The 23,176-nt window shown below is 34.1% G+C and overlaps 1 protein-coding gene across 3 annotated transcripts in view; it reads right to left on the reverse strand.

Moving 5' to 3' along the window:
* Positions 1 to 23,176, reverse strand: part of FSTL5 (follistatin like 5) — a 332,339-nt gene that overhangs the window by 92,785 nt on the left and 216,378 nt on the right. For all 3 annotated transcript variants that reach the window (XM_009677159.2, XM_009677155.2, XM_009677157.2), the window contains exon 7: positions 7,312 to 7,478. In XM_009677159.2, coding sequence (XP_009675454.2) covers positions 7,312 to 7,478 — 167 coding nt within the window. The remainder of the gene's footprint in view (positions 1 to 7,311; positions 7,479 to 23,176) is intronic.

Consider the following 23,176-nt stretch of genomic DNA (forward strand, 5'->3'; position numbering starts at 1 on the left):
GCTTACTAATATATTTAAGGAATATTTTAAATAGTCAGTATGAATATGAGATAGCAGTTTCTATCTGTACACATAAAAAATGCACAGTGCTGCTTTCCAGGTAGTTTACCATGACTTGCCTGAGGTTATTTTCAAGGATTCCTTCAGGGCAAGGGGGAATGGCTGTACATGTCATATTGCAACCTTTCAGTGTCACAAAGCTTTTCATTTTTAACTTCTAAACAAAAAATGGGAAAAGATTAACCGACTCAGCTTTTTCAGATATTATTATAAGAAACAGCACTTGACTGTGCAAGACGAGTTCTAGAGGCAGGCAAGCATAACAGGAGTTGTTGCTCTACAAGATGGAACTACTCTGCCCTGGCTCTACCTCTAATAGAAAAAAGATCAGACCTTGATCTCAGTTAAAGTGTTGTAAGCACAACAGCAGATTGCATCCCACTTAGTATGATTTTGTTCCCCTCTGAAATCAACACTTTCATTTCTAATGAAGATAAAATCAAACAGTCTGATCTAGCACAACACTAGGAGAAGAGAAAGCCCATGAATGTCTTAATGATTCTTCAAAAACAGAGGCGCTTCAGCTTCCTCAAAATTAAAATGGCCAATATACCCACCATAAAAAGACATGCATAATCGGTCTTCTCCTAAAATTCTGCAGGTGTTGTATCTTTCATTAAGTTAGAGCTACGGAATTTACATGTCAGGATTAAATAGGATTTCGGACTTGTGAATGAAGCTTCATTGCAATCTTTTCCTCTTACTTCATTATTCCAGAAACATTACAGATCAACAGTGGTACCTCATCTAAAGCTCTGTGGCTTTACAGCATAGTGAAAACATGGTGTGCAATCAAACATGGCATTCATATGTCATTACTGAAAAAAAAAAATCTTAATAGTTTGAATACATAAAGCAAATGAAACGTGCTTTCATTCTGCAAGTCTTACACCTATCCAGTGTATCCATTTCATGTGATCCATCCCACTACCAAAGAATTAATAAAGACTTAAAATCAGATTCCAAAAAAGGCAAGAGAAAAACTGAAGGATAGAAGAGTACTCTTGAATGAAATGATTACACTGGTCAAATCTAAAATTTTTTCGCCTATGTATGTATAAATAAATAAATAAATAAATAAATAAAAGTAAATAAAAGTATTAGAGGTTTGATGAAGCTGATCAGCATCTTTGACAATAATTATTTTCAGGTAACTTTCAAAACCAAACAGAGCAAAATAAATTTGACATTTGATCAATTAAATAAAAGAGAAAGGATAATATTGCATCTCACTTGAAAGAAAGAATGCATAATAGATAAAAGACAATTGAATACAGAAAAAAATAGAGATAGGCTGACTTTGATGAGTGATTGTTAATCAAATGACTATGTCAAAAAAAACAATTAAAAAGGTACGAGCATTATGTAACAGATGTGTGTTTGACTAGTGTCATAAAAATAATGTATAAGGAAAACTTACAACTAGACTGTTAAAGTGAACTTCATATATCCTGGTGGTAGCACATGCAGAGGACTATTGTCCCACACAGAAAATGTAGCACTGCGCTTTCTGCATTGCTATTCAACTACTGTTTACTAAGGAAAGTTTATTTTAAACTGATCCGGAACTAGTCTATGTATTGAACAAGGTGGTTAGCTTTTCAGCACAGTACCCTGACTGATGGCATCAGTTTGATCTGTTCACTGTTGGACTATGAGTGTCCTCTAAACGGGTAGAGAGGGCTGAAGGGAAGGAGGCTCCAGTATTGCCCTCATGTTGCAGATTCCCCAGAGTCTCCCCCAGGCAGGGGTGAGGGAGTTACAGCAACGAGCCTGCGAGAGAGATCAGACGGGGAACGGCAAAGCTTCAGAGGTGATGAAAGGCTCCTGGGGAGCGAAGTGGACCATGCAGACATTGCCGCAATTCAAAAGTCACCAAGTTGACTGAAGTCAGTCCTGACTTCAGTCAGTAAGGATTCTCTGCTCGGACTGTAGAGGGAGGAAACCTTTTCATATGACTTTTTTATTTCTGTTCTGTTTTGCCTATTAATTTTCACTTTGTTTAAAAAATAAAGTCATCTAGTTTATAGCCAAATAAAATTTTTGAGATTTTTTGAGTTTGAAGAGTTGTCTTTGGGGAGCTCACTATCAGAAAAAAGATTGAGGCAGATTTCCCTGACACTTCAGGCTAACCTGAGATCCTGCAATAAATACAAACTCAGAGACCTAATTTCTACTTGGTATACAGGACATTCAGATTTAAGACTTCTGCCTGGAAGTCGTAAGTGTATCATACTAATAATACTTTAGCCATACACACAAAGAGAAGTTTTTACGTTATGTAGGACCCTAATATCCCATGGAAGACGACAACGTAAAACAGAATACTTCACGAGGTTCTCCTGAGAGTTTTCTTAAGAAGAAAAATGGGGGGAAAAAAGGATGGGAAGTCGGAAGAAAAAGAGGGCAGATGTCAGAAATCCTTTATAGGATTTGATCAATCTGAAAAGGTTTCTGTCATCAGTCGTTTATCAGAACTCTCAAGAATGGAAGAGAGGACGTTAATTTTTAATGGCATCTCCACTTAGTTTTGTGGGAGAAAAAGTCAAATAAGAGAATATAGACTTTTGAATATGGCATTAAGAAAGTGAAATTTGCCTCAGAGATAGGTTATGTTCAGCTACCTGACATTCAGAATCTGTGTGTTTTTTCAAAAATCTAGATAGATAATCACTCCATACAGAGTGATTAGAAAAAAGAGGAGGAGGAGGTGGGGAATGCTTTTTCTTATTGCTGCAGAACACCACTGAAGGCTATACAACCAGCAGTGTGACACTTGCTGTTTGCTATATTTAGCGGGGATTGAGAAACAGTCATTGATGTTGCTAGTAGTAAGAGACAGGAGAGAAAAGAAAGAGGCCAATATATACATATATGAACAGTCTCTGAATAAGGATTAGTAAAATAAAAATAATATAGAAATGAAGTAATTTTAATGATATGAACACATGTGATTTTTTTTTTTTTTTTTGAGAGAAAGATAATATATATGTAACTTCAAAAACACCAAATTTACCTGTCAAATATAAATATTATATGCTTCCCATAAAGGTAACTTAAAGAAAGATATTATTAGTTTTCATTAAAAACTGCAAGTTAAACTAAACTCTTTTAAACAGTTATCAATTTAAGTATGTTAGTAAATGTTACACTTTACAGGTGTGCAAGCATCTAAGTATATCTTGTATAAATGCAAGAACAAAGGGCAGACATCTTGTAAGAAAAGGGCTATTGCTGACATGTATAGGGAAACAGCTGAAGGAAAAGGTCAGAAAAAGAATAAAGTAAAATGAGATATAAAAACTATTACAAAAGAGAATCAACTGATATGAAAAAATTATGTAACATACATTGCATTTGGAAAAAAAAATCTACTTTAATGTTCCACAAGTAAGAATTGTTGTCTGTAACGAGTAACAGGTTAGATAAAATTTACTCAAAGAGTTGAGCGAAAACACAAATTAGAATTTTAAGATGCAGGATAATAGCAGGAAGCCTTTTAAGATGTGCAATAAAACACCAGTAAAACTTCCTGTGAACTTCCAGTTTAAGTTAAGCAAAATCTGCACTGGCACACTTAACTTCTCATTTATACAGGTGCTGATAATCCATAACTCCCATTAGTTAAAATAAAAGAAATATCAGTAGCAAAATTTATTACATACACAAATAGTAATTATACGTACTATAAGGAAAGCTAAGGACTACTATGGACTCCTAAAATTATTAACTGGATATAATCAGTAAGATTATTAGTATCTCAGTGAGATTATTAGTATCTGAATACACATTTGATAGCATTCTCTAAGTTCTTCTATCACATTTAAACCACTGCTTAAATAAAACTTTCGTTATCATCCCTTGATAGACAAATAGTACTTCTATTTTTTAAAATATCTTACTATATAATACTATGCATTATTTTAGACAGGTTCTTAGCCACTCCCATGATTGACAGCCTTAAATATATATCCTGAGTAGGACAGTAAGAGAGCAGACAAAACAAACGAAACAAAAATTCAACAGCCACAATTTGAGTTTAAACTTAAGACTTGTTTTTTTCTTTCTTGTTGCATTTTTCCATTTGGCAAAATACTGATGATCACGATACTGATTTGAGTTTGTCCCTCCTGGAAGTCAATGCCTGGACTCATATCGAAAATTGCATAGATCAAAAACTTAATTTCTGCACCGTAAGTGTGAGCACTTGCTCCTTACATTGTCAATACTGCTCAGGTTGAAAGGTATGTACCAGCTCCCATATATGTGCCATCTCTCAGGTAAGATGATCTCTCACGCATTTTGCTGGCAAGTAGTATTTATCTATCCTCCTAGGTCAGAATTTTAATTTTTTTTTCCCAGAAAGTATACTACTATTTACACAAGGCTTTTAGTGCTGAGATACACGTATGTGGTTCCCATTTATCTGAGTAAATTAAGAATTCCTAGAGTAAGGCAAACATCATTGTAGTTCACGAGATAGTTAAAGTAAAGCACAAAATGCATTGCCTCCGGGGACATCTGAAATTATATAAGGGCTTAGGGCTTTTGATTGTTTAAAATTGCCTGAATATAGTACAACACATTCTTTGGCAGATAAAATGTGACATAAACTGGAGCACTGCATTTGTTCTTTTGAAGTTAGTATTTATTTAAGCACTAAATTCATTTTCTATAGTGAAACATAAAACACAAGTCTTTTTTTGTCCTACTATATTTCTTTTCCCCCAGGTTTCACTTTTATTATGTTATCTGAATGGATACTAACTTATGCTTACATAGCAGCCTCTAAGTAAGTTGGAAATTGTAAGAACTAAATAAAGAATATCCGATAAACAAAGTTCAGAAAGGTATGGAATGACCGAAGAAATATGAAAAAACTCTAAGTGAAGACCTAGAAATAAATACAAAGGGATAAAACCAGTAAAAATAGTGGAATACCTAAAATTAATATTGAAGAATAGAGACTCTGGGGCCCAATTTAATTCAATGACATACTCTTTTTTTGTTTCTAGACTCCACCGGCTTTTCCTTCCACTGTTTGTAGTTTGTATCTACAAAGACATAGTAGATGAGTATCACCTCTATATATTTGTGTACTAAATATTTCAGTGCTTTACCCCATGAATATTGGTTTTGTCATCCTTTTTCTGTATTTGAATTAGAACTAAACTTAGTATTAAAGGTCTGAACTATAACATAAATTTTGGATTAAAAACACTTTCAAGCAGTGTTTTATTTCACTATGCGTTTCTTAAGCCAACAAATAGATGGTGAACACATTCGTCTTTAAAATTATGTTCCCATCAGGAGGAGTTTTTACTCCCTGTACTGTTCTTGCAATACCCATATACACAATGCACACGCAGAGATCATCACTTCAATGAGACAACTGCTCAGTTATTCGTCTCTGTGCAGCATATGTATATGTATCTTTCCAGAGATGAGCATTCCCTAGGTCTGTGTTTGCTTCCACGTCTTCTTCGAACCTTCCTGCAAACTCACCGAAAAATAAGCTGCAGATCCCTTTTTCGGGAATTTTTACTTTGCTTTGCCTGTGCATTTTCTTTTTATGTTTGTGGTCTGGTGATGCAGTTCACTATCGCTCTGTTCTCCTTTCCTAGTATTCGTTCACAAATCAGGTCTGTTCCAGCAATCTAGTTTTTTCCCCTTAACTTTGGATCTCTGACCACTATTGCAGACTGACCTCAAACTAGGTATACTATGAGTCTTCCAAAATTCCATACTTCCAGCTTTTATAAATACTTCAGAAGTTTCTCCAGTTTTTGAATTTTCACACTCAAAATCGACCTTTCAAAACGCTTGTTTTTTTCATCTCTGCAAATACAGCCTATTGAATCTTCCAATTTCAAACTGACTTGTTAGATTCATTATTTCCGTTCGTCATGTCTTTTATTTCTGCATGTCCATATGCACGTTCCTGTTTCTATCACTACAGCTCATGCCATGGAGTGGCAATAGGAGTGATTAGTAACAACTCCAAATCATTATTTACATCCATCAAGAACACTTGCAGGAAGGTAACAAATATTGCAGAAAAGAGCTTGTGAGAGTGGGTGAAGCGCTTAGAGTCAGTCAGACTATTAATACCAAACTAACAAAAGCAAAATTAACTAAGTTAAGCGACAACTTTTCAGAGGATGCTGGATTTAGCCTAAGCCTCTCAAATGACTTGAAGCTGCCATTTCAAGCAAGCTGAGCTTCGAAACTGTCCTTTATTTTATAAAGCACTACTGTAAAGAAGCCTAATTTACAAACAAAGCTAATATAAAAACAGCAAGCAAAACAAAACAATGGTAACATGCAAGTGCAATTGCCTCCTTAAAAATAAACAGAAGCATTAAATAAATGAATAAACTAAGTATTTGATTGTTGTGATACTCCACACCCATACAAGGCAATCTACACATACATCACGCTTCCAGTGATCTTGGACTCACTAGAGTAAAGCAGACCAAGTGCAACCATATGTAAAGGCTGTACACAAGTCCACATTTACAACTTTGGTAGCTTACACCAAACAAAGCTACAAACAAACAACACTGAAATTAAGCTTTCAGCTGTATTTATCAGAAAGTTTAATTAATTATTCTAGTTTTCTGTTTGGCTCCATTTTGGAGGTCATGGCAAAGTTAGGTGGTAGATACGTACCCTCCCCTCCCCCCCAAAAAAAGGCTTTCTAAGTTATGGTGATACTAATGGTTCTTTATGAAGTATAATATACACTACTGAGTACATAAAGGCATGATCAAAACAACCAATTTTGTAATAAAGCCTTGTTTTAGAATAAAATATGTATTTATTAAATTGTCAGAACTAACATTATTATGATCCATTTATACCAACTTATCATGTATTCCTTAATATCTTTTATTTTATAGATTTCTTACTTTTTTTTTCATTTAGATATTTGAAAACCTCCTTTCCAGGAACTAACAGGAGGTTTTTACATTGTATAAAGCTGATGGTGGTATTTTGGGCTGTGATTTTGTCTTCATTGCATCTTCTTCCGCTTTTCCTGTATTTATTTATTCCCTGTATTTTTTTTTATTTAGCTCTGAAGGTTATGATTACACAGCACAATAAAAACATTTAACTTTTCTGTTTTTATTTACCTGCAAGCATGTGACTAAAAACATGAGGAATAAGGAGCTTGTTAAAATATCACTTTCCTATTCTTTATGAAAAGTTTTGATAACAAGCTATTAAATAGATCTTTCTGTTACTTACATTGATATCTTCCAAATCTAAGTTATTTAGAATGACATTGTTCCTCTTCCAGACGATGGGCGGTCTCAGAGTACCCTGAATCGCACAACTTAGGACAGCACTTTGTCCTACTGTTGCTGCAGTGGTGCTTATTTTTTGATCTTCTGGTAGACTCAGCTGAACCACCTCTGCAAAAGATATATTGTTTGTAAGGTTAATTAGCATGCAGTTTCATAAGGTTAATTAGCATGCAGTTTTTGTACACTAGTATTTTAAGGATTTTAATTGGATTCTGAGTAAAAAGAACTTCCAACAACCGCAGGAAGGTTCAGAGCATTTCGAATAAAAGGTCAGCATGACATTTCAATTAAATTGACTGACAACTATCACCTTATAAGAAGGGAAGCGTTTAGCATGAATCTCAGAGGTAAGACCATAATAAACATGACAGGCTGTATCCAAAGTTAGACACTGGAAGTTATTTAACTGTTAGGGCAATGCAGTATAGTAGTTAGCATCTTCATTTGAACTGAAATGAGAGTATGGCTGTAGGAGTCATTCATGCGAGTTCATTTTCAGAAAAGTCAAAATGTGAATGGAGCTCAATGTACAAAATATACAAGATGGACACAGAAATGAAAGGGATAACAAAGTGAATTCTGCATTTATAATATAAAGGGAAGGTATTTGCTGAGGTTTCTTTATTGGTCTGCCAGTATTTACAGAGTATTTTTTCCACTGTGATGATGGCTTTTTTTCTTGATATCACTGAGAACCTGGTTTCCTCACCAAGCTCACATTAGCAGCTAATCTCTTCTATTTCACTCTCATGAGAATATGCGCTACTTTTATTCCATCAAACACATTAGTTTATGTCATTTTCAGAAAAAAATGTTAAAATAATTTCTTCTAATTTTCTCTGGTCAAACACGATTCCCTTTACAATTTGAGAAATCCAGAGCAAGAAGAGTAAATAGGCATGGTACCTTAATAAACCTCTCCTAAATACTGAAAAACAACAACAACAAAAAACCCAGAGCACTTTATAGTACAAATTCTCAAACAGCTGCATCTGCCAAGGAACAGTAGCAACAACTATGGTGGAATATAGCACCGAGTACAAGCACAGAGTACAACCCTGTGGAACAGTTAAAAGACAAATCTGAAGTAAAAGCAGTACTTCACTTGAAGGATCCTGGACTGTCTCAGTTCACCAATACTCACCAATACTCACCACCTATTCTTTCCGTTTACTGCGCAGCGCACAGTAGAATTCACTACTGCTAATAAAAAAGCTATTTTACAAGCCTTTGTAAGCCACTTTTGATGTATTTAGTATTACCTAAAATACCCTAATATAAAATATCTGCAAATCAATAAATGTAGAGGATATAGTTTCAAGAGTGTCACAGGGGTTCTGGTTTCAGTTTTGGTTTTTTTGTTTGTTTGTTTTTTGTAAGATAGACAAGTTTGCTAACCCATTTAGAAGCAAAAACATTAAGAACCCAGGCAAATAAATGTGGTCTACATTGATATATGAGTAAGAACAAAATTCAATCAACATGAGAAATCTGAAACAATGTTTTCACATTCATAGCTAGTTCATGAAAAAATTCAGCACTGCCCTTGAAAAGTACCCACATTTCTAAAATGAATACCAGTGCAGTATATTCAAACTCACTAATATATTGTGGGAATGAAGACTATTTTTGGTACGGTATTTGAAATATATATAAAAAAAAAATCACAATTATAATACAAATTAGTTTTTATAAGTTGAAAAAAGTAAACAAAATGACTTAAAATAAAATTCAGCATGAATAAATATAATGGCAAATACAGACTATACAACCTTTGAAGGAAAATTACTTTTATTTGTAATGAAGCTTTTGTCATCCAATTTTGGAACAAATTTATTTGATGCAAAAGCAAGTAAACATTTCAAAACTACTATCAGCAGAGAACTACTCTCAGGCCTTTCAAACTAACATTATAAGCATGGTAAATCTTCCTCCATTTTTCATTGCCTCTGGCATTTCATATAGCAAAAAAAATAATGCATGGCTTCATGAATTACCTTCGTATGACAACACAAACGGAAAACAAACAAACTGAGCAAATAACAACAAGAAAAAAAAAACTATGTGAGCATCCATGTTTATTTCAACCCCAGGAAAAAGATCTGTTTTTTTCAGGTTCATCATTGCTCATATTTTCAAATGATCTTTCAAAAATTCTGACATATGTGATAAGAGTCTAGACCATGAAACTTTCTCTGATAATCCACAGAGCAAGCAGCCCTGGTTTTAAAAGAAGGCCATTCCCATGTTGCACAAATCACTTGAACATTTACACAGAAAATGATGTATTTTGATTTGATGACACTGTATACACTTCCTACATGTGAGGCTCAACAGCTGGGAGCTGTCTTTTCTCTTCAGGTGCGCTTGATTAAATATATCATCTTAAAATGCTACCTTGGTAAGGATTTGGTTCTGCTAGGCAGGAGAGGTATAGGAGTTGAAGGTGTTTAACATGATACCTGCCAGGTAATGGATCCTTTTTACTTGACTTTCATAACCTTCTATGAAGAGCATCCAAATAGCAACTTTTTAACTCAGCTGCTAGAGCATGAAAAATCTCTGGCTATTTTATATTTCATGTTTTAAATAAACTACAAAAAGCATCATGTATCTATTCTCTTTTAATTACCAAATCAGTTTCGTATAAGGGAAACATTAATCTTTTGATTATAACAAAACAGCAATCTATGAACAAGCTAAGATCCTTTACTGCTTTTTCTTAGCCTCATAAAAGCAATACTTCGTAATTAACACAATTTAAAAGACAGTATATTTTGTTTAATGTTTTTTTTTGCCCCAAATGCAAGCATCAAAAAAGCATTTCAATAGCTTTAGGAAGCAAAGCTTTGTTGTTCTATCATTAAAGAATAAAATCAGTGCCTCAATTTTTGAGTATAAATGAGACCAAAAAAAGGTTAATTTTTTCTTTTCCAGAAGGAATATTCTATGACTCAGAACTCAGTGACGCTGTCCACCAGCCATGCGCAAATGTGATCGTCTCACTTTTTTTCTAACTAGACACACTACATGACAAAATTTATGACACTAGGGAAAGGACATGTACAAATTAAGTAGAGTATTGTGCTATTGTCTGGAGTTTCTAAAATGTACTGCATCCATCTGATGACTGATCCAACCCATTTCAGCCCCTATACTCCATTATAGAAGATGATTCTTCAGTGATGTTCTTATCAAGACTTCCTGAAACATACCTGCATGAATACTGAAAGATTCAAAACTTCTGGTACTGCCAACAATAACATTTTGCTTCGTTATAGAAACCACTATGCAAAGAAGTCAAAAGGAAGGTAAACATTATGAAACTCAATTTATAGAGGGGTAATTATTGTCATTTTCCAAAGCTACTATTTAATTTAAGATAGTCATGAAACAAGGATCATAACATCTGCTTTTGATATTGGGCCCTCTATGAAAAATCCTAACCTTCATATGATAACTTGAGCTACCTAATTTAAAGTCTACCAGACTTTGAAGTCTTTTTTCAATTAACGCCAATATCACTGAGGATGCCTGTATACAGAAGGCCAGTAACTCTATTATAGAAGCCTTTATCATTTTTTAATCAAAAGGTGGCAGCAGCAGTAGAAAAGGGTACATTAAACAAATGTAATGTTTAGTGTTTGCCCCCTTAGGAAAGATGGTATTCAGAAATCAAAAAAGAGAGAAAGGCATCACTGTATTATTTTGCTGAAACTAATGGTTCATTTGATTTTTTTTTTTTTTTAACTGCTTTATATTCACTTGTAATGACAGCCTTGCCTTACAGAACAACACTCAGGAAGAAGTAAAAAATAAAGTAAAATGATAATACTAATTTTGCCAGAGGAATTCCCTAAAAAATGATTTAATACTCAATCTTCAAAACAATATATGTTAATATTCCATTTACAACTTCTATCATGCATCTCTATTGAACTGAACAAGCTAAATGAAATTTCTTAAAATTAAGCACAGTTGTCTCACCTGCAACCAATCAATGCACTGCAGTGTTACATATTTGTTAACAGTTATAAAAACAAACACTTTAATAAATATACTAGAAGTATTGTTTCCCCTCAGAATGTTGAACATCACTTAAGTAAAAATCTTTGTATATTACACAATTACGCATAATATTTTAAATTATTAATTTTTATAGAAAAAAGTTATTCATGAAACTGAAGTAACATTTTTCTTATTTTCTACAGATAAAGCTATTGTATATACTTGTGTTTCGTTAAAAAACAACCACCCAGCCCCTAGAGAGCAGTATCTGGAGGTGACCCCTGAAAATCATTGTTAGTTAACTGACTATAGCCAGGTGGCTGAGACACTACCAACAACTGATGTGTGTGCAAAGAAACTGCACCAAGACCAGGATGAGTCCCTCTTCATCAGTTCTAGAGGGCAAATTTGGCAGGAGGAGGAAAGCACTGTCAGGTGCATGGGTCTAGCAGTGCTCAGAGCCCAGGCTCTATGACAGTCCACTGGAAACAGAGGAGCTAGGCCCAGGAACTAAATAATGCATATACCATCTCTTCTTTCCTCTCCAAAAGAAATGACCCTGGTTCTGAGAGCAAATTCCTCCTGCCAGGGATTGAAGCCATGGCACTGGGAGATATCACCTGCTAGGATGACTTCTAGCTTTCTCCTTATGTTGCCCTTTTAAGATAACGATAAAATAATAATAATTAAAAAAAACATCTAGAGAGACCAAACCTCAAAGAAATAAGTGGAAAAAAAAAGTAAATGTTCAGAAAAACTGAAGTGGAATGAATTCCACTGAGTAATACCAATATCAAGCAAAGTAAAAGAAAAAAAAAGATACTGCTGATTATGGGGCAGTAACATTAAATATAGGTAGGCAGTAGGTTTTAGCTTACAGTTTGCTGTTATCAAAAGCGTGAAAGATCTACCATGGTACACTGTATTAATGAACCTGGTTGTAGCTCCTCCAGATACATCACCAGTCCCACACACATGTTGAGTTCTAAACCACAAGAAGTCACTGATGTCAAACAAAAAAATGAAAGAAGCCCTATTTGCATAAATGTCAGAGGCATAGTTAAGAGAAGTGGACAACAGAAATAGTGAATCCAGAGCAAGTGTTAGATGTTTGGAAGACATTTCATAACATTAAGACTGCCCAGGGGAAAAGAACTCTTGTAGAAGAAGGAGCTCAGAAATACTGAGATAACAAAATGCAACTGTTTTAAATATAAGACGCTCCTGTGTTGGTTGAGGGACATTAGACAGTCATACATTAGACGGTCGAAAAACTTTGACAATTTTCATGGCTGCTGCAGCCATTCTGCTAACTCCTCTATCCTTCATTCTGCTAAACAGTACAAAGGCAAGCTCTTTTGGTTCCTTCCTTTATATTTTTCATTACTAATCTTTTCAATTGTATTAGAATGAATTTGAACTCATCTTTTCTTAAGAACAGATGAACTAGAACCGTACACAATGTTCTGGATGAAAAACATATAATGGATTAGCTGATTCATATCTTTTCTTGAAAGACTTCAATCAATACATCTGAAGAACGCAATTGCTATTTTCACTTTGACCTCATCTGGCAGCTCACACTCACCCTGTGATTGATAGGCCCACATAACTCTCCTCTTCTGCTGTTTCCAGGAGATGAATTCTCAGCTTGAAGTAGAATTTCTTACTATTAATTAAGTACAAAATACGGTACTTTGTAATATTATGTTTCATCTCATTTTTACTGTGCCAGATTTAAAGGCTGTCAATTCCTCTACTAAAAAATCCAACATTTTTCCGGTATTGATGATGACTTCCAAATCTCGGTCTCTGAGAGACTCCTCTTAACTTTTTTTTTGGCCAAGGTATTAGTGCAAGTATTAAATGAGTTTGCTTTCCAGATGAACACCAGAGAACTTCACTAATAACTTCTTCCCGAAGTGGTATTTCCCCATTTTATTGTACCCATATCACCTACCTTTCAGCCAGCTCCTTATTCTTTACTAATTCCCAAGGTTTTAGTTGACTCAGCAGGTTCTCACCTGACATCATACCAAGTGCTTTACTGTAACTGACCAAAATAGTTCATTTCTCATCGCTTCTCTTTGGTTATCTAGAATCTCTGTTAGAGACCCGCTTTTGTTTGTTCTTCAGTTAAAACTAAATCAGTTTAAGATCACTTGATGCAAGGTTATTTCCAAAGCTATTTTTCTAAATATTTTTTCTGATACAAGTATTTTCCTGATGTCTTTTTAAAATAACCTCAGAATTTACTGAAATCAAGTACAAAAGGTTATCACCTCTTACTGAATCAGCAAAGAAACTGGTCAATTATCATATGCCGCCTTTTTTGTTTGTTTTGCTTTGCAATACATCATATCATTGATACGCATTACTACTACATCACGGTTACCTTTGTTTCTAGGCTTATGATATTCCCTCTCTCTCTCTCCCACAGGTCCCAGAGATCAGGAATTTTTGGAACCTATAGACAATGAATTCAAAGAAATGACTTTCCTCAAAATAACTTACAACCTAAAATGCTTTAATAGTTACCCAGTGACTGGGGGCTTCTGTATTCATCTGTAAAGCTTTTAGCTCTGCATACTAGTGACTTTAGGAAGATTTTCATATAAATATAATACATAAATACTTCTGAGGAAGATATTACGATATTGCAAATGATGATCAATTATCAAATACTGATAGAGTATCAGTGCTCCAATTCTCTTCATTTGTCAGATGTTTAGTAACCAAGCTACGGAAAACAAGGAAGAGGATTTTTTTAAAGCTGGTATTTCACAAAAACATCCCAGCAGTAACAGCAATAAATCAATAACGAAACATTATTTTAGTCATTATTCCTTCAGCATCATACATCCGAGATTGTCTTCCTTTGTATAGTTAAGCTATATCAATATTCTTGCAAGCTAACAGATAGAACAAATCACTATATTTTTAAAACATAGCAACAAAAGGGTAGTGTTAGAGAAACAAAAAGATAGTGATTTATGTGTGACGCTCTGATCCACCTATTTGTTTTCTTAAACCTTAAGACAATGAGCTTCTGCCCACAATATGGAACATTCTGTGATGCTTTAAAATGAGCTTGTTTATAAAAAGATATGGTACACTTGGAATTCTTCTAGTTTTTCTGAAGAAGATAAAGAACAGGTGGCATAATTTGGGCTATTTCAGATCTCTCCCTATATATGAAAAAAAAAATCACGTCTCCAGCTCCCTTCATGGCCCAATACAGTCTGTGGGGATCAAAAACAACCACAAAACCCATTATATCTTAGGGTACCAGATCAGGCTAACAGAAGGAAAAATATCAAAATTGCATATGAAATTTCATATGGCATTGAATAACTGGTTTTTTATGACCAGCCACTAGACCACTTTGAATAAAATTTTCAACAGATAAGTGCATGAAAATGTTTTATTTGGACTTTATATATCACATTATAATTGATTACCTATTAAAGGGAGGAAGACCTTATACAACTAAAGACTGTTTGGGATAATTAAATTCCATTAACAAATGCATAATTTAAGCCTGCTCATCTACTTACGTAAGTTTTATGTATTTATTCACATCAGCTGCAAAACACTTTTTTGTCTAAACTAATGAACATTATGCAGACTGGTACTCACTTATGCAGACTGGTACTCACTATCTAAAATTAAGACTGCATTAAGCCTGTATTTATTTTGTTTGCCTATTTAGAATGTAATTTAAAAGCAATCAACTTTTAAAACCACACAAAGAAGCCTTTTGTCTATGGCCTCCAGTATGCTTTAAGCTTAAAGGATAGCATATAAAATCTAGCATAAATAACTCAAAATGAGTGCCTTTTGGGGATAAATTTTTGCCTTTTGCTCCGCTACAGTTAACTGCCAGGTCTTTTTTTCAAAAAGTACCATGTAACTATAGGGTATTATACAGCTACTGCTTTCAAACAGGACATGAAATGTTCTCTTTGTTCTTGGCTCAGTTTCCAAGGTAATAAAAAGCTGTAATACACTTAAAGTAATTAACACAGTTAAATAATGTTTAGAACTTCCTAGTTTAGACATAACACTTTTAAAGAATTTGAAAAGATGAAAAGTAAAGCACAAAAAATCCATAAAAATAGAAAGGATATGAAATTTGAGACACAAAATGCTTACTGCTAGGAATTTTCTGAACAGTATTTTTCAGAAATATATCAACGAATTCAAAGGCCTTAAAAATCAATCAACAGCTGGATGTATCCCATCAACAGAAAACTCCACATAAAGAAAGTTCTCAACAAACATCATGAGGTGTTAATTATTTCAGTTAACTGAAACACACATGAATGTACTGCCATTTGGCTGTAGCAAGTCTTACCACGACACTATTTGATATCTTCAAATAGCTGTACGAAATAAGATATAGAGCACTGATTACCCTGAAGAAATCTTGCTCAAGCAGGAGTTATAGTTCTCAATTAAAATCAATCCACACCAAAGAATTCAGCTGTTTGAGTAAGTGGATGCAACCCCCCAAAAGTTGCTAAGCTTATTACTTATTAGTATATAAAAACTGGAACATAGACATAGCAATACTTTTTTCCCCTAAAGGGAACAGTGACTATATACTGTTCCATACTGATTTTTCCATGCAGAAATCAATTCGATATTTTATAACATCAGAGTGGTTTTCCAAAGCCAAGCAACACAGGAGAGTGAATAAAGAGAACTACCTTACAGTATCATATATGGATAAGTCTCAGGTTGCAGGTGTATTTCCTGCTTTGAATTTGTCATAAACAAATTATTCTCATACTTACTTGAAAGTTTGAGTATGAAAGGTGAGGTAACATGGCTCCTGAACGGCTGCTCTTTAGGTAGTATGCTAACAAAGGGATCTTTTTCAAAAGCTAAACTCTCCATTCATTAAATTAAAAGCAAAGAACCTAATTCCTGCTGACTGAGAAACTGATACTGATTATGAAGTGAAGTAGTTTCTTTCCTAAAGCTGGAATAATAAAAATGGGTTAAAATACGGAGAGATTTAAGACAAACGTGTAGTACTTTCATAATCAAAGCGTTGGAAAACATCAGTATTTACAAATCTGAGAAACCTGTTAAAAAATGAGAAATCTGTTCTCACAGTCCATTTAACCAGACACAAAATACATAAGTAAGCTTTTCATTACTACATAATATTTCAGCTGCAGAGCTTATGTTAAAACTCAGGATGCCTTATTTCCAGCGTTATGGCCAGTCCAGTAGAAGTTTCCACTGTTCTATTACTGTGATGTGGTGGTTATTCAACAAAAGCTCTTAACAGGCTTAACATTTTAATTAAAATATAGTCATCTTTCTTTTGCTGACAATTACAGTCAATATTAGAGTAGTCCATGCTTTTATGAACCTCTGTACACATCCATTCCATAAATTAGTATAAACAATAAAAAAGTATAAACCTGTCTGCAAATGAGCTTTATTTTTAATATTGGCCAATAAGATATAATCAAGGGTGATTTGTAGATTGTGCAAAGCAACATTTATTTCATGGAATAACTTTCTCAGAAAGAAAAACGTTATACAAAAATCTACAGTTTCTACTTCCATTTCCAAATATGGAATGCAATGTTCTTTATTCAGGGACCTAGTAACATTAAGAATGTTTCAGGTTTTAAAAATAAGGATAAAGTAAAATATCTCAACTGACTTCATCCAGTTAATTTACAGTCAAATACCTGTAAAAATTGAAACTGTAATAGCTTTCATCTTCTGATTGTATTAGCATCAAAATGACCACATGAGCAGATTTCCAAACAAAAAGTATTAGTGCTGAAGCAACCAAAAGAACTAAACAAACTATAGACTACATCTTATAGAAGTATAAAAATGTATGCATTAATAAAGTCTTTACAATTAAAGTAAAAGTCAATATTGTTTAACAGTTTTCTTTTTTCGGTGCTAATGTCACCTTTTCCTGGGATAGAATCAGAACATGTTCCAGAGACATGCATTCAGAAAAAAAAAGAATATATATATATATATATATATATAAAATATGTATGTATGTATGTACCCACATAGAGTTGTTTAATTGTTTTAATTACAAAGTATTGGTTTTATGAGGCTAAAAAAGAACCAATAAAGCTCTTAGCTTGTTCGTAAGTAGCTATTTTGCTAAATCAGAAGATTAATGTCTCTCTTACACAAAACTAATTTGGCAATTACAAGAGAAAAGATACGTGATGGTTTTGGTAGTTTATTTAAAGAAAGATAAAAAAACTAAAAAGAAATAATACAGGATCTTAGCTTGTTTATAGGTTAACTATTTAAACATTTTAAAGTTTTGTTATATAATATGAACACAACTTGCTTCAGCTTTGGTTCATTGGTTCATTCTCCAGTCACGTTCTGGTCTTGAAAATTCTTTTCAACTAAGCCACCAAAGGTGGCTCACCACTTGGTCGTCTTCTTATTTATTTAATTAGACCGAGACCTTTATGTCTCTCACTTGAAGGTACTTCCTCAAGTAGTATATACAGATGTGTTCTATGTCATCTCCACTTTTCAACAACATATTGTAAGTTTGGTTATCAGAATGCTGCACCATATTCTCCTACAAAAGTAAGCTGTGAAGAAAGGTTCATCTCCTAAATCCAAAGCCACCAGTACAGAGGTTATGTGATGCTTCAAAGGCCTCTGGTGTAAATACTTGGTGCCTAAACCATCAAGGAAAGACTATATTTAGAGACAAAAATACCATATTGAGAGCAGCAATAGCATCATAATTAATAATCTAACTTCCAACAAGCACAGTCCCAATACGAATACAATTGTCCTTTCTCATTTTAAATTAAAGTCAATGCTTTGTTCTTTATGTTGCAATATTAACGCGAAACACAGCAACTGTTACAATATCTATGAAGGTATTCATTCCACCGCAAAATATACTGATCCTAAAGAACGTGATGAGGGGTGGAAATATTTAGTTAGCCTAACAAGATCTAGTTCACTGATCAACCTTACACAATAAATAATGCAAAAATTATTCCGTTTTTTTTGGTTTAATATTTTAGTGTAATCAAAAGAACGAACAGCAATCTGATATTTTAAGAGGCTATTAACAATCTGACTAGGACTTGCTTCAGTTTTATAGCATAACTAAACACGGAAAGCCATGTGCAATCCTTGGGATGGCAGGAGCTTTGAACTTCGAGGAAGAAATGCGTTCATCCCTAATGGGAGAAAAGCAGCTGCTTCCTGTCAGGTAGCAGTGACTTTTCTGACTAAGTACAACGTGACAGATACGGGCTTTTCAGAGAGACCTGTCTAGGCATTCAACCTCCTATAACAGGATGATGGCTTCTGCCGCGTGGCTTCATAAAAACTGGACTGAAGTTACCGCAGGGACACTAGCTCAGTGTTCTGTCAACGAAAAATCACAACACATGAATTTTAAGAGCTGCTTTCAAGCAGGGAGATGTTTTGCAATGACAGTTTTCCTATTCAAATACTTCATATCTGTCTTATAAAGAGGGAAAAGAAGCAGAGGAAAAAGGATAACTATATCCCATAAAAATATAGATTTCCTAAACTACAATTTTTTGTAGTAATTTTTTTTGCACAACACTCCTTTCTTCACTCTTCTTCATATGACTGGAATGCATAACGCCATAGAAAAACGCTAGTTGACTGTCCTGCTCCCTGCGACCTTATCTCAGATCCTCTGAAGAAAACTTCATGAAGGGAAGTCTATCAAGTTTTAGTCTTTTCTGCTTGAGCTTTTCTTTCTCTTCTGTATCATCAACTCTTTCTTGGTTCTTGTGTGCCAGTCTGTCCCCAAGGCACACAAAAGTAACTCCAAATGCAGAAGCACAACTAGTCCACTGACTACGAAAACCTTCTGGAATGTATTTTTGTAGGTCATAGAAATATAAATAAAACAAACTATACCCAACAACAATTCTTTTTTGCCATAAAAACAACCAGTGAGTTTTTTGAATTCTAGGCTGACGAATGGCTTCTGCTGTGAGTACCTATACCAAGAAAAAAAAAAATCTGTGTATTAAGGCTTTACTTTGAAACAAGTAACACCCATGAGTACTTCATTTTGGTTCTCAGACTGCACTGTGATTGAATAGAATGATTAATGGTCTATTAATCATACATGCAATAGGAAAGAGTCATATCAGAATTCCAGGAAGAAACTGTACTTTCTCCTAAATTTTGGAATCTATCAATATTATTTTTGTTTGCCCTCTTCACTACGTGAGATTTAGGAGTGTACTACATCCAATTTAAAAATAAGAGCAAATCTTTAGCTTGTAAACATGCCTCTAAATTCAGCACTGCAGATCTGATTTAGACCAAATGAAAATCTATCTGATTTTTCTCTCAGAATTCCATTTATACAAGGTGTCAGATTCATCAGGAATTGAAGACACTTCTACAACAAAATAGAGATGTACTTCACCTGAACTAAAAGGAAACCGAGGTGCCACATAAATCCAAGAGACTAAAAATTTAAAAGCTGTAGAGTGGAAAAATAAACATGGAAAATCATTTGTTTTAGGGCTGCTCAGGATACAGAAATAAAAATTTAGTATTTGTAGGTGATGAACATGTTAGAGGATTTCAAAGAGGATATGCGGCAGAAATAAGCTGCAATTTAACTGGAGTGCCAAAGGAGGAACCAGGAAGTGGTACACATGTTCCTACACAAATACAAATGGTCTAAGAGTGAAGACAGAAATGCCCAACCCTAAATGAAAACGCTGGCATATTAGGCACATCAGAAATCTGGCAGAATGAAAACAACCACAGGAACATCGCACTAGAGGAAAATTAAAACAGTTCTGAAGTGCTAAGAACGAATGCAGACTGCAAGGAGTAGCTAAGGGACCTTATGAGACCGAGAAGCTGAGCAATAAAATAGTAGATAAATTAGAGGGAAATAAAAGTGTTACACAAGCGGAAAAAAACAATCTTAACTTTGCATCTAAAACAATGGGCTATAAGTTGACTCCTCAAAAGTGAAGACAGACAGTTCTATAGACTCTGTCATCCGTAGCAGTCAAAAATTCAAATCAAAGGTAAGAATTATTACGAAAAGAACTGGGAGCAAACAGAAAACATGAGTTTGCCCCTGTATAAATCCATGGCTTGTCAGCATGAATAATATATACAGTTCTGGGTCATCTGCAAAGGAAATAGCAGGACTGGCAAAGATTCAGAGAAAGATAGCAAGCATAATAAGGGTATAGAAGAGTTTAAATATGAAAAATGACTAAATAGGGTGAGATTTTTAATCTTGAAAATAAGTTTACAAAACCATGACCATCATGGAAATGCTGGAAAAGGTATTGATTGTTCATTATTTCTTCTAATCCTGGAAAGCAATCAAATTAAGCAAATGGGAGCCAGGTTCAAAACAAATGTAGTAGGTTTCAACCTTCAGGCAATAGATCTAAAGAGCTCTTATTTAAAGGACATTACGGATTTAAGAAGCCTACATGCTCAGGAGAGATTGCACAAGCACCTGGAAGAGTATGAGGGAAGTATCATGTCCTATATTTATTCTTCTCTAGGCATCAACTTAAATCCAGGTCTAGGAGAAAGTACTGGGCTAGCTGGATCTTAGTCTGAACCAGTACCACCATTCTTACATTCTTAAGACATGCTTCTTGATTTTACATGGAATTTATGCAGCAAATCTGTTTTCTGAATTTTCTTTATAGTGCTTACATGCTCTAGGTAGTATTGACAGCCCCCCAAATTAATTTAATTGTAATACAGCTTAATTAATAAATAGTACGTGCTATATTCCAATCAGATTATCCTAGATTACTTAATAAATGAGTTAATCTTCAGATATTTCTAGTTGCTCTTAATAGGGGTGTCTTTGAATAGCAAAGCATCTTTTCCGTATTTTTTTTTTTCCACAAAAGCAAGTATCACAAATACTTGCTTTAAGAAAAAGAAACATGAATAATGGCAATACAGACTTGAAAAATCTTTTTTTTTTTTTTTTTTTACTAATTTTAAGTCACAAGCTGAAAAAAATAAAATATATTTGCACAGCTCATCATACATGTGTTTAATTACCACTGTTTCTTTAATTAAATCAATTTTACTCACGTTGTACATTGACTCAAACTGCTCCTTGAGACCTAATGTTTTTCACAAGTTGTTTGCACAGAGCATAGCATTCGACAGTACTCAAGTTATGAATGATTGCCACAAGGAACATAATGATTCACTTAAGTCTTTATAAAAATCAATAAAACATATACTTTCGCTTGCTAGATCATTACTTTGCTTGCACTAGGATCATTATAAAATAGTTCAGAAGCACTGTTCATGGAAATACGAGGAGTCATTGATTATTTAAGATTCCCTTGTCATCATACACAGAATTGTAGATTGCGTCTATGTAGCTGTGGGCTGCATCTCATACGATGTTTCATGATAGATGCATCTCATTTGATGTATCACACTAGATCAAGAATTACCAGAAGCATAGTGCTAGCAGGACTGACCAGCAACGCAAATATTGTGCGAGTTTCTTATCTTATCATGGTTACATTGTATCAATACCTGAACTATACAGATAGTTGAAGAATTGCTTTATGGACCAAATGTAATATCTGCTGCGTAGATACAATCTCTGCAGAGTATTTCCATTCAAAATAACAACATAAGATTAGCTTTAATCCTTAACTCACTTCCATACATTTCACGTCGGAATGAAAGTATTTGTTATATGCAGACTTTTTCAAGAGGAGGTACTGGAAAGGAATAATGGCTTTTGTGAATAAAAAAATATGCACAGAAAAATAACCTCTACAACTGGATGCTGTAAGAAAAGGAATTACCTTATAGAGCATCTGTAGCAATGTAAATCACTACAGCTCCTTAAAAGACCGTGCAATTATCTGATTCACAAACAGATAACTGAATCAGTGGATTTCGTGCCTTAAAATAAACTGATAAGATAGGCAAAATCAAAATACAGCCGTGAAAATGCATAAAATATAAGTCAGTAAAAACTACAGAACCATGAAAAGAAAAGGTTCAAATAAATGTTGAACAAAATATCTTAAGTACTTTTAAATAAGTCGGACGTTATAAATACCTTACAAATATTTCAGGCAATTTTAACATATAGAACATTAATTTTCTCATATTTAAACAAGTATGTTTTTGAAACGTAGTTAAAAATACACCAAGTACACTTAGCCAATTGTACAATTATAAAATTAGTGGATGTTTTCCTCACATCCGCTATTTCCATAATGATGAAATATAACATCTGTCCTTCTGTTATACTCAGTTCATCTTACATCTGGTATGTGACTATGAATTACTACTGTCCGTCCTCCTAAAGGCACTGGGATGTCTTTGGGTTTAAACATCCATCAAGTTTAACATTCCAATAATTTCAGTGCTCCTGTTTTCAGACCTTGATAGTGTTCGTGTTTCTCATATATAGCACAAAACTAATGATAAATAAGAAAGTGAATACCTAATCTCTACAGCACTGATCAGTAAGTACATCAAGGTAGAGCAAATGTTTCAACATTTTATATTATAAGGCTTCAGATAACAGACTGCAGTGCTCAGTACTACAAAAGTGACCTGGTACTGATACAAATTAAGGAAACTTAGGCAGCTGCAGATAATAGTGAACTGAAATTACACTACGAGCATTATGGACTTTTTGGAAAAATACTTAAGATAGCTGATGTCATTTTATATAAAAGTATTTTCACATTTTAAAAAATAACTGTTATTTCTCAGTCAAGATTATTTCTTAAAATGCT

This window comes from Struthio camelus, chromosome 4 (assembly GCF_040807025.1).
Source record: "Struthio camelus isolate bStrCam1 chromosome 4, bStrCam1.hap1, whole genome shotgun sequence".
Classification (NCBI taxonomy): domain Eukaryota; kingdom Metazoa; phylum Chordata; class Aves; order Struthioniformes; family Struthionidae; genus Struthio; species Struthio camelus.